Below are 13,369 nucleotides of genomic sequence, written 5' to 3'. Positions count from 1 at the left end.
TTAATGAACCAGGTATGTAGGCATATGCTCAATCGATCGGTAATAGTGTTTATCGACGATATCTTGGTCTTTTCAAAGACTTAATAGAGGCACAAAGAGTACCCGATAAAAGTAGTCAAGATTCTAAGAAGGGAGAAGTTGTATGTGACGTTATCCAAGTGCCAGTTCTGGTTGTGAGAGGTCCAATTCGTTGGTTACCTTGTCAACCAGGATAGTATTTTAGTAGACCCAGCCAAGATTGAGGCAGTAATGCAATGGCCGGTCCTGACTACTTCTACATAAATACAAAGTTTTCGAGGATTGGCATGATACTATAGAATATTTATCCAAGATTTTTGCAAGATTATAGTACCTATGACCCATTTAGCGGAGAAGGGTGTTACTTTTTGTTGTGGTCTTGAGCAACAATTGGTGTTCGAAATGTTTAGGCAAAAATTATGCGAAGCTCTAGTATTAACCCTTCCAGAAGGTGTTGATGACATGGTAGTTTACTGTGATGCATCAATCATGGGCTTTGGAGCCGTCCTCATGCAATGAGGCTGAGTGATCGCAAATGCCTTAAGAAAGTTGAAGCCCCACAAGGCTAAATACCCGATACACGATCTAAAATTGGGAGCAGTGGTCTTTACTCTCAAAATTGGAAGGCATTACTTGTATAGAGTGCGATGCACTATCTACAATGACCACAAAAGCCTGAGATACCTAATGGATCAGCCCAAACCGAACATGAGGTAGCGTGGATGGTTGGATGTAGTGAAAGACTATGATTGCAAAATCCTTTACCACCTAGGTAAGGCTAACGTAGTAGTTGATGCATTAAGTCAGAAGATGACTAATATGCAAATTAAGGGCATATGCTTAAGGATGGCGATAATCACCCTATTGTTAGAGATGATCAAGCAAGCTTAGAATGAAACAGTAAAGGAAGAGAACTGAAAAATCGAGATAACTGTAGGACATATCTAAGCTTTTGACATAGACAACTGTGGGTTGTTAACCCCCCACGGTAGAGTGTGGGTCTCGTATCTTGGTGGATCCTAACAAATACTGATGCACGAGGAGCATAACTCTGAATTCTCCATTTATCAATGGGATACAAAGACATACAGAGATCTCATAAATAATTATTGGTGGCACTGTATGAAAGAGATGTAACATGGTACGCCGAGAGGTGTCTACTTGTCGAAAGGTCAAGGATGAACACCAGATTCCCCATGGCAAGCTACAACCTCTTGATATCTCGATGTGGAAATAGGAGCAGATAACAATGGCGTCATCACCAAATTACCAAAGACTCCTTGTGGTGTTGATACTATCTGGGTAATAGTGGATAGGTTGAATAAGAGTGTCCACTCCCTACCTATCTAAGAGAGTTCATCAGCTGAAAAACTCGCAGAAATATACGTTAAAGAGGTAGTACCAATCTCGATAATCTCTGCTAGAGATGTCTGTTGTACTTCTCGATTTTGGAGAAAGTTCCATGATGAGCTTGGCACACTATTACACATCAACATAACTTATCACCCTCAAACCAATGGATAGAGTGAAAGGATAATAAAAACCCTTGAATGCATGTTAAAAGCATATATGCTAGATTTCGGTAGAATCTAGGATACTTATCTACCATTGACATAGTTCTCATACAATAACAACTATCACTATAGTACTGGTAGACCTCCTTTTGAGATTATTTATGGGAGAAAGTTTCGGACACCAATATGTTGGGAAAAAGTCGGTCAACGAGTCATAGGAAGTACTGACGTTGTGATCAAGACTACAAAACTTATCCAACAAATATGATAAAGACTACAAACTACTCAGAGTCGGAAAAGAGTTATGAAGATCGAAGAAGGTCAGACCTTCAGTTCCTAGTCGGAGGTTTCATACTACTTAAGGTTTCGCCATGGAAGGGAGTCATCTAGTTCCAGAAAAAGGAAATTTAGGCCCTAGTTATATCAAACCCTTTCGATTTATTGCTCGAGAAGGCAAGGTTGCCTATCATTTATATCTACCAGAAGAACTTAGTCAGATCCACAATACCTTCCACCTCTCCCAATTAAGAAAGTGGATTATGGATGAATCCTCAATTGTACCTTTGGAGGATATTCACGTAGACGAACATCTGAACTACATGGAGAAACTAATGGTGATCTTAGATAAGAAGGCAAAAACCTTCAAGCAACAAGATGATCAGTCTGGTGAAGGTGCAGTGGCAACACCAAAAAGATTTGAATGGACTTGGAAAGTAAAAGAAGAGATGATAGGAAACTACCCATAATTATTTAGTTAGATTTTGGGGAAGAAATCCTTTGTAGGTGGGGGAGAGTTGTAACACCTCATTTTTATTACTTCCGTAAATTATAATATTAGGCAATTATTATGAAATACGAAGTAGATATATATTACCTTTGAGCCAAAATAATCATCATAAAAAAGTATAAAACATCGATACGATTTCAGTAGATATATAAAATGCTTAAATTCGACTTCGTATGAAGAAGTTATGCTTCTTCGAAGTTTGACGATTAAACCTATACGACTCTGCATATCGTAAAAAGTGAATTTTATCTAGGTTGCTCATTATCCTAAGCAATCTAAGAAAAAGTTGTAATAGTCGTAAAACCGAGAGCATACCTATATAGAACGTCCAAATCTAACTTCACATGAGCAAGTTATGATTTTTAGAAGTTTCAACATAGTAATGTGTGACATAGAAACTGTAATGAAGATCGGTCGATTGTTAGGAAAAATAATATAAAAGAGAGTCGTAGATCTCATTAATAGGAGTCTGTCGACATAAAGACAACCAAGAACGGATGTCGTATGAGAGAGTTATTATTTTTATATAGGCTTTAATAGTATCCGCATGTTAAATATAGCTTTAAAAATAAAGGGAAAATTAGCCAATGGAGCTAAATGAAAGTTGTAGATCTTGTTGATAGCTACGTGTTGATATAAAGAAAATTGAAAATGAAGCTCTTATGAAGAAGATATGACTTTTTGAAAAATCTGAAAATACGCGTGCACCTGGGCGCGCCCTGACAAAGGACGCGACGCGCATCTGGCACACCACAAAAATATGTCATGTGTCGACATCCTACCTGATCCACGCCAACAGCCCCGCCCAAGGGCGCGGCACGCCCCGACAAAGCGCACGAAATGCCTTCAAAAGTTCGCTATACATAGCCATTTTGGTCATTCATTTTCTCTACACTAGAAACCTCTCACTTATCTCTCTAGATCCGAACTTCTAAGGTATTTTCGGGATTTTAAAGAATCTAATTAATGATATATTGCGAAATAAGATGGCCCGACGAATAGAAGTGCTTGGTATCGAAGTTTTGTTTGCGTAAATTCCGGTTTTCGCTAGAAACTCTCTGTAAGTTAAGCTATGTTTCCTAAGCATTTAAGTGTAACTTATATTTATATTCATAGTTGTTTTTATAAATTTTTAAGTAAGATTTTTTAGTAATTCCAGTTATAATATTGATTGATCTGCTTATAGGAGATGTTGTGATATGTTGGAGAGGTGCCTAGAATGACCACATTGGCTTAGTTGTTAGATTTCAGAAAGGCTATATGCTGAAATGGTCCTGCCTCCTAACTGTCCTACTTGATTGATCCTTATTTGATAGAAATCTTAGTAATCAGTGAGATTAGTGAAGGATCTAGGCTTTCATTACCAAATTCCAATAGGAACTAATAAACTATAGTATTATAGGCAAATCCTCGTTGGCGTGTTGCTCGCCAGTTGAATTGTCCGATTAACTATTAAACCTCTAATAAATTATCCATGTGAGTTCTTCTCAGTATATTTTATACTCCAATATGCATCTTTGTATGTTAGGATATAGTTAGTTATCTATTGTGTTGAACTGTTTGTCTATTATATAAGTGCTAATATTACATATATATATATATATATATATATATATATATATATATATATATATATATATAAGTTGAGGGCGGATTAACTTCGTGTTGAAGGCCAATATACTTGGGCGGACCAGCATGACGCTGAAGGCCAAAAGTGCGAACCAGCTTTAAGCTAAAGGCGAAAGGGGAGGACCAGCTGTATGTTGATGACCATTATGTGTATGCATTGTATATGTACTGGGGTATATGGTATCTAAGGGGAATTCACTAAGCCTCGGCTTACCATTGTTGATTAACTACTTTTAAGGTTGTTCTTTGGATTGAGAAAAGTCTCATGCATGATTGTACCATTATTCAAAGCATAAATAAAATATTTTAATACTTCCGCTAAAACCCTCTTTTATAATTAAATATGTAATAAAACATGTGTAAGACTTATATTTTGAATAAATAAAAATGAAAAAAAATTGCTTTAAAATTTAGGATGTTTCATAAGTTCCTTAAGAAACTTTGCACATCCAAAAAGAAGTTGCGAGGTAATAAGACAGTAAAAGTGAGTGAAGATGTTTATGTAGTTTTGTAGAAAATGATGCCTCCAAATTGCAAGGATTTGTATGTTTTCACTGTTCCTTCCAAATTTGGAAATCTTTATGTCCCCTTGCTATGCTAGATCTACGAGTTTCAATTAATGTTTTACCTTATTTTGTTTACAAATATATTGGAATAGACACTTTAAGCAAAACTAGCCTTATTATCCAACTCACAAATCGTTCTATAATACGCCCAAATGGTATGTTAGAGGATGTTCTAGTGCAAGTTAATGAACTAGTATTTCGTATAGATGATACATTGATATGGGAGATGATGACAACCCGACCTTGAGTTTAATACTAACCATTCTTGAAAATAATAAACACAAAAATTGATGTCTACAATGATACATTGTCTATGGAATTCGATGGGGAGGTCATTAACTTCAATAATTATGAAGCAATGAGGTACTCAAGGGATGTTGATTCTATAGATTTTGTTGATATTACTTCGCCTTTGATTGAAAAAGTGTTTTGAGTTGACTAACCATGATTTGTTGGAGTTAATTTTGAGCAGGAATTTTGATAAAAATTTACTCAAGGAGATTATAGGAAATTATAAGCTAGATGAGGAGTTGTTAGAAATTGTGGAGTTCATGGAAGAAAGGAAGAAAATGAGGTATGATAATGCTAAAGTGAAATTGAGCGTTTCTGGCATAAAACTTCTTCCTTCTATTGTACTGGCTCCTAAGATGGAATTAAAGACACTTCCAGATCATCTAAAGTATGTCTACCTTAGAGAGGAGAAAACTTTGAGTATTATAATATCCAAGAATTTGTCCATTAAAGAAAAAGAGGAGTTGGTGAATTTGCTGAAAAGGTACAAGGAGGCCATATGATGGACCATTATGGACATCAAAGGTTTGAGTCCTTCCTTATGCATGCATAAAATTTTGATGAAGGAAGACTCCAAACCAACCTATGAAGCACAAAGAATATTAAATCCACTGATGATGGAGGTAGTAAAAAAGGAGATCATGAAGCTCTTGAATGCATGTGTGATCTATTCCATTTTCGATAGTAAATAGGTAAGTCTCGTTCATCGGTTCATGTTGTCCTGAAAAGGCCAGAGTCCCAATGATAAATAATTCCGAGGTTGATTCGTTACCCACTTATATGAAAAATGGGTAGAGGGTGTGTATCGATTATAGGGAGCTGAATGCCTCAACAAGAAAATACCATTTTCCCTTGCTTTTCATAGATCACGTGCTCTAAAGATTGGTTGGAAAGTCATATTATTGTTGTCTTGATGGTTTCTCTCGTTTTCATCAAATTCAGGTTCCCACGGAAGATAAAGAGAAAACCATATTTACTTGTCCTTTTGGCACTTTCGCATGTTGATGCATGCCTTTTGGGTTGGGCAATGCACTTACATTATTTCAAAGATGCACGGTAAGCATTTTTCTAAATATGTTGAAAACATCATAGATGTTTTCATGGACGACTTAACAACCTATGGAAACTCCTTTGATTCATGTTTACATAAATCTCTCAAAGACCTTACAAAGTTGCATTGACACAGACCTAGTGTTCAACTATGATTGAGTTGGAAGAATTTATTTGGTGTTCCAATATCAATATGTTGATTGTTTCACTCCTGTATCTTCACGAAAAATGTCATTTGATGGTTGATAAGGGTTTTATACTTGGACATATAGTGTCACAAAAAAAAGTTTAGAAGTTGACAAGGCTAAAATTAATGTCATCAAAAGTTTACCTTACACGACAAATATTCGGGAAGTGCGTTCATTTCTTGGCCATGTAGTTTTTATATATGCCTCATTGATGATTTTTTAAAAATCACGATACAAGTGTGTCAAGTTCTACAAAAGGTGGTCGGGTTCAACTTCAATGATGCATACAAGAATGCATTCGATTGTTAATACTTGTTCACATCTGCTCCTATCATACAACTGTCAAATTGGGAACTCTCATTCGAGATAATATGTGATGCAAGTAATACCACGGTTAGCGTGGTTTTGGGACAAAAGATGGACCGAACTAATCATATTATCAATGACGCATCCAAAACCCTTGACATGGGACAAAACAGTTACACCACAACAAAAAAAATGTTTTTCTAATAATTTTAAAAAAATTATTTGTTAAAGAAAACCAATTATTTTCAACAATATTTGTGTCCCTTGCTCAAAACAAGAGCTGTTATAAATCATCAATATGTAATATTGAAATATAAATCAATATGTAAGATAGAAATTGGTTTTTTATATCTTTTTCATATATATATTTTTAATTTTTTTTGAGAACTGAAATGAAAGCCTCACAATGTTTTCCAAAAATACTAGAATACACATTTGTTATTTGTGATGTTTGACATGATATTGCAATTGTTGGATGAAAGATCCAAGAATATTGTGGCTCGAGTATGTAGTTGATGCCAAATATTTGTGGAAAGAGCCACATATGTGAAATAAGATGTCAAAGGTTTAGCAAGTGGTAGAGTTTTCTCATGTTATTGCATTGTACTACATGACGACTCTTCCGCAAATTCTATCTATACTAATAAAAGAGTAACTCTTTTGTCATGTGTCACCATATTAGACATTTTAATTAATGTGTTGCCACTTGTCAATTTATTAGTTTTCCATTTTAAATTTATTAGACCTCCTCATTAATGTGATTCTATTTAAAATTTAAAATTTTAAATTTTAAATTTAAAATTATTGTTTTCATTAATTCACAAATAAAAATATCTAATATATATTAAAAATTAATTTTATATATTTATTTGAATCAATGATTATAATTTCACATAACTAATAAAAAATATATCTTAAATTAATAATTTATTTAAAATAACTTATTAATAATTTTGAGTTTTTAGTATAAACGTTTGATTAATTTTATAACCGTGGTTCCCACGAGTTATAAACTAGTCTACCCTAATAAATAAACATAATTTTGCCAAATGTCAACTTCTTATTGAATTTGACACATGTCATTTTCTTAGAATTTTAAAATTATTTTTTTCCTACTTGTCATTTTTATATTTTTTTTTCATTTTTATTCAACTTCTACCTATTAAATGTCACCTCATAGTAATAGTAATTAATGTGAATAAATGTATATAGTAAACCTTCATTTATGAATTCTTATTTCTATTAATATATTAATGAATTCCATTTGTGAATTTATATTAATTAGTTTTATTAGTATAGATTAATTAAGACAAATTACATAAATGGTGTTTATAATATGGTTAGTCTTTTTTTCAGGTTTAAAAGACGCATCGTTGCCAGAAAATGACTCACTGTGTACGTTTTAAGTTTGAAAAAGATCAATCATATTAAAATTTCTTCAAAAAGACTTTTAGGGGGTGTTTGGCTTAGCTTTTTAGAGGCAAAAAGATTTTTTTGGAAAAGTTACAAAAAGTCAGGTTTTTCTAATTTTTCTAAAAAGTTGATTTTCCTTCTTTGCAAAATCCAAAAGTAGCTTTTAAAAGTCTTTTGCCTATGATCTTTTTTTAAAAGGACTTTTGGTCATTCAAAAGCTAAGCCAAACTCCCCATTAATGATATGTTCTACCAACCATAAGGATCATTTGTGCAATTTTATCAATCTACCCTAATAAATAAAGATAATTTTGCCAAATGTCAACTTCTTATTGAATTTGACACATGTCATTTTCTTAGAATTTTAAAATTATTTTTTTTCCACTTGTCATTTTTATATTTTTTTTTTCATTTTTATTCAACTTCTACCTATTAAATGTCACCTCATAGTAATAGTAATTATTGTGAATAAATGTATATAGTAAACCTTCATTTATGAATTCTGATTTCTATTAATATATTAATGAATTCCATTTGCCAAATGTCAACTTCTTATTGAATTTGACACGTATCATTTTCTTAGAATTTTAAAATTATTTTTTTCCACTTGTCATTTTTATATTTTTTTTTCATTTTTATTCAACTTCTACCTGTTAAATGTCACCTCATAGTAATAGTAATTAATGTGAATAAGTGTATATAGTAAACCTTCATTTATGAATTCTTATTTCTATTAATATATTAATGAATTCCATTTGTGAATTTATATTAATTAGTTTTATTAGTATAGATTAATTAAGACAAATTACATAAATGGTGTTTATTCTATTTATTGTTTTTATTTCGAAAGTTTACATTAAAAAATACTTAATTTTTACACATTTATATTCAACATGATTATTTAAAACATGATAATAATTTTTTATTAGTATAGATTGAATTACTTATTTATCATTTCATTTATATTTATTTCAAAATTTTACTTTAGAAAATACTTAATGTCTACAACGCATATTTAACTTTTTTAATCAACCCGTGTAATACCCGGGTCTCACACCTAGTTCTTAATAAAAGGGTGTTTTAACGGACACGTGCCATTTTTTAAGTCCTTTGTGTTGCCACATGTCATTCCACCAGCTATTTAGTCCCTACTTTTCCCGCCCAAAAACTCACTGCATCATTCGACCATCAGCTCCTAAATATCGGCATTTCTTTTTTGATTATTTGAAGGATTTTATCTTATATCCTAAATTATCTGCACTCAAAACATAAAATCAGCAATTGTTATTTTAAATTTGATCATATATCAAATATATATATATATATATATATATATATATATATATATATATATATATATATATATATATATATATATATATATACATCCAACGTAAAAGGAATGCAACAGTGTATTTATACGAATTCATTAATTTTACAACTTATCTCTTTCAAATTCAATATATATATATATATATATATATATATATATATATATATATATATATATATATATATATATATATATATATATATATATTACGTTTGACTAAATCATATCAATGAAATTTAAATTATTTTGATTTACTATATCCCTTAAAATCTGCATTTATTTTTAAATATATTAATCTTATACCAAATATACATCATTTTCATTTATTTACCAGTTATAAAAACCGAACCCCAAAACAAAATTATTTTCTCCTTAAAATTTCATCTTCTTCTGGTGTCTTTTTCTTTTCAGTTTGCACCTGTTCAATCCATCCGGTATGTCGCTTTTTATTTTCTGAAAATACAATGAAAACTCCATTTTATAGCATCTTACATTCATGTATATGACAAACAGTAACTATGTTTGAGTGTGTGTTACAGTCGAAAATCTTACTTTAAGAAAACTCCATTACATAGCATACATCAAAGTTTTCTGCAACAAATTTTTTTATTATACCATTTCTTTACTCAAAGGGCAAAAAGGGAAATATATTGAACTTATTGTCTTATTAATGGTTGATTTGGATGCTTTTTGTGATTGCGTTTATGTTACTGTATGTGTTTGCGTGACAGTCAAACAAAATTATTTTTTCCGTAATGAAAGAATGTTTAAGAAATTGTTTTTTCCAAAAAAAAATTCTGAAATTCTTCCTTTATTTTTTTCATATTTTACATTTTTCTAATCGAAGGGCAAAAAGGACAGTTAATTTTTAATTTATAACAGAGTTTGATTTTTTCATTTATAACATCATACTTTCTGTTTTAACAGTTCTATAACACAAATTTGTATTATTTGAATTTTGTACTCAAAAGGCAAAAAGGACAATGTAAGTATATATATATATATATATATATATATATATATATATATATATATATATATATATATTTATTTATTTATTTATTTATTTGGAACAATTTTATAACAAATAGACTTTACTTTAATCAAAGCCTAACTTTTCATTTGTTTTTTCAATTATATATATTTTTTTCTATTATAACATTTTTATAACAAAAGTTATATCATTTTGATAATTAAATTGTACTTTTGTTATTATACTATTTTGTATGGTAATGTCCTTTTATTGTAGTTTTTTTTATATACATTAATTTTAATATTTTACTTATCTTTTTTAAAACAATATTTATGATGTATAAATTGATTTTTAAATAAATATGTAGCTTTATTTCAAATATAACATCTTGGCTTTGGATGGAATTTTTTTGGGATTTCATGGTTTTGCTTATACTTTTTTTAGAAGTACATTGGTATTTTTTATGGTTACTTTCAAAAGAGTCTTACCACATTGACCTAATGCCATACTTTCCAGTTTTGTAATTTGACGATTTTACCCTTTAGTGCATTTGTACATATTTGTGATAGTTTATTTATATTGTTTGCATTTTTATTATTTTCAAATCCAACTTTACAAAACTGATCATGGTACATATTTGTGATAGTTTATTTACATTGCTATTTTTTATGGTTACTTTCAAAAGAGTCTTACCATATTGTAATTTGACGATTTTACTCTTTTCATTTTTTTAATTTTTCCATCTTTGTAATTTGATAATTTTACGCTTGCCCGTAACATGCTATAATCATGATAATTTATATTGTATTGTCTAAAAGATTAATATTTTACCTAATCATACTTTAACATTTTTATACCAAAACAGAGTTTGATTTGGATAGAAAGGCTTTATATAATCACACCAAGATTAGAGATTCTTTACTGGATATGATTTTTTTTTTTCTCTTTTTCTATTAATTCCGAATGTTAATTTGGGATTCTGAGGATTGAATTTTTAAGTACTATGCTTTCCATTCTTTACTTTACTCATCTAGAGCCCCTTTTCACGATTTGGAGTTCAAGAACCCTATGCTTTTTTAAAATCATATATGTAGATATATCCAAACTGTTAAATAATATACAAAGATAAATTTTAATTTGGAAGGTATATGAAACAAAATAAATCTCTTATTTACTCAAATTGATCAGTAAATATTTTGCCTAATATTTTAAGCAAATACTAACAGAATTCGAATTTAACCTTCAAAGTTTTAAGTAAATGGAAAGCTACCTGATTATGTTTCCAGAGTTAAAGAATTTGAAGGTATTATTTTGCAGATCTTCTGTCAAACATCTTCAAATACAACATTTCTGCAAAAAAAACAAAAAAAAAAAAAGGTAAAATTGTCTTCCAAATAATGTGTGTTCTCTTAAAAAAACTAAGATTGACAAACAATTGATGATCTCTTACCTTCACTATTGATATCTTCAACCCCCAATGTTTTGTTTCTTTAGTCTCTCAGTTCAACATCGACTATCAATCAATGATTGATTTATTGTAAGTTTTTCTTTAACTGAAATTTCTTCTATTGTTGTATTTTCGTCTCTTCCTTCATCGATACAAATGGAGAAAGTTGTATACCCCTTTTAGAAATGAATACGATAGAGATGTTCCTGGTGGTAGCAGAAATATCTATGGATGGATAATTTTAGGTCGGCGTTTGTATTACAGGCTTACAGCTAAAGGGGAGGGGGATGACTGATAAGTTGGTGGATATTTCGGTAAAAAAAATATTTTTTTAATAATCTTAAAAAAACAATCTGTATATTAAATCAATATTTTAATATTAATTTGTGTACAAAATAACACTTAAAACAATCCTTAAAATACATTTTTTTATCTTTTTTTTTTCATTTTTTATAATAAAAGAATTGACTTTAGATAGTGATGATAATCTAACAAATAAAATATTCAAATGTTTTCGTAATTTTAAAGAAGTTTTTTAAAATTTATAAAACATTGTATAATTTTATTAGTTATATCAATTTATATTTCTGTTTTATCTAAATTTATATTGCATTATACAAAATAATAATTTTCTAACATATTTACAAATACAAATTTGCCGATTGGATATTCAAATTATTATGTTTTCGTAATTTCAACCAATCATTATATCATTATGAAATTACTACAAAACATTGTTCAATAATTAAGTTATAATTTAATTGAAATTATTTTAAATTTCATACCGTGATGTCCACGGGTTATAACCTAGTTCTTCATAGTTTCAATCATGTCAAATTCCAGATAAACTCTATTGTATTAAGTAAAACCACAAATTGATATAAGGTTCTTAATGATATTTAGTTTGTTGCCACCGATAATATTATTATGGGAATCATAATATTAGAAAAAGATAACTTGGATATCCGATTAATTTGATACTTAAATTATGTATATCAAAGACGACATGTTTGATGTGTGTATGTGTAAAAATAGGCTTCTGGTGATCGGCTACCACTGGTCCATTACCAAGGTCCAAGGATATCCGGCTATTGGGTTGCTGTTTGGGCTTGCAAGGTGATAGAGAGCCGACCAATGGTAAATATAATCCATAATTATTTGTTGAATTATTAATATATATACTAAAGAAATGAATCATAGTAAATTTGTTTTTTTTTTTTTTTTTTTTTTTTTTTTTTTTTTTGGGAACTTTGGCTCTTTATTTTTTTTACCATTTTGACATTTTTGGTCCTTCTAATCAATAATTTTATACTTTTTAGAAACCTTTTAATATTTAAAGTTTGGTCATAAAATTTTAATGGTTTGACAACTTTGATCCTTTTTCGAAAAAGTTACTAATTCCTATCCTTTTAATTTTTTAGCTATTTTGACACTTATGGTCCTTGCAGTCAAAACTTTTACATTTTTTTCATAAAAGCATGAAAAAAACGTTTTGTGGCAAAGCGTGGACTTTTCATCCTTGCATTTTTTACATCTGTTATATTCGGAAACAAGCTTCTGGCTTAGCTGTATGGATATTATTAACAGTATTGACGACGGTGAGTAACTACGGTCGTCCAAATTCGAGCCGTTCAAACTCCTGCAACTTTTAAACTCAACCATTTAAACTCCTTATCTACGGTTACAAGACGGTTCCAGCAATCGGTTAATCAGAGGTTCATCGTCTTTCAGCACGCTTCCTTCTTCTTCTCCCCCACGTTCACAGTCGGTTTATCGATCCTTCCAACAATGTTTTAATTATGGCACTTCTCCTTCAACCAACCACGATAAGGAGGTTGCTTCCTTCTTAATCGGT

The 13,369-nt window shown here is 30.3% G+C and overlaps 1 protein-coding gene and 1 long non-coding RNA gene across 2 annotated transcripts; one reads left to right on the top strand and one right to left on the bottom strand.

The window, feature by feature from the left end:
* Positions 1 to 1,903: 1,903 nt before the first annotated feature.
* Positions 1,904 to 2,278, top strand: LOC145052607 (uncharacterized). The gene has a single exon (XM_079000447.1). The coding sequence runs from the start codon at positions 1,904 to 1,906 to the stop codon at positions 2,276 to 2,278; it is 375 nt and encodes a 124-aa protein (XP_078856573.1).
* Positions 2,279 to 9,308: 7,030 nt separating this feature from the next.
* On the bottom strand, positions 9,309 to 11,809 carry LOC145067797 (uncharacterized). Its single transcript, XR_013688889.1, has 3 exons — positions 11,518 to 11,809; positions 11,338 to 11,417; positions 9,309 to 9,547 (listed from the first exon to the last, which is right to left on the bottom strand). It is a non-coding gene; the product is annotated as an uncharacterized LOC145067797 (long non-coding RNA).
* Positions 11,810 to 13,369: the final 1,560 nt, after the last annotated feature.

The sequence above is a fragment of the Lactuca serriola genome, chromosome 1, assembly GCF_051521515.1.
Source record: "Lactuca serriola cultivar US96UC23 chromosome 1, Lser_US96UC23_V15, whole genome shotgun sequence".
In the NCBI taxonomy this organism is placed as follows: Eukaryota; Viridiplantae; Streptophyta; class Magnoliopsida; order Asterales; family Asteraceae; genus Lactuca; species Lactuca serriola.
The sequence above is the reverse complement of the archived record's forward strand: the minus strand, read 5'-3'. Positions and strand labels throughout refer to the sequence as shown.

Excerpts from the sequence above, each read along its gene's own strand:
- LOC145052607 (XM_079000447.1), top strand. The coding sequence starts at position 1,904 with ATGGAAGGGAGTCATCTAGTTCCAGAAAAAGGAAATTTAGGCCCTAGT.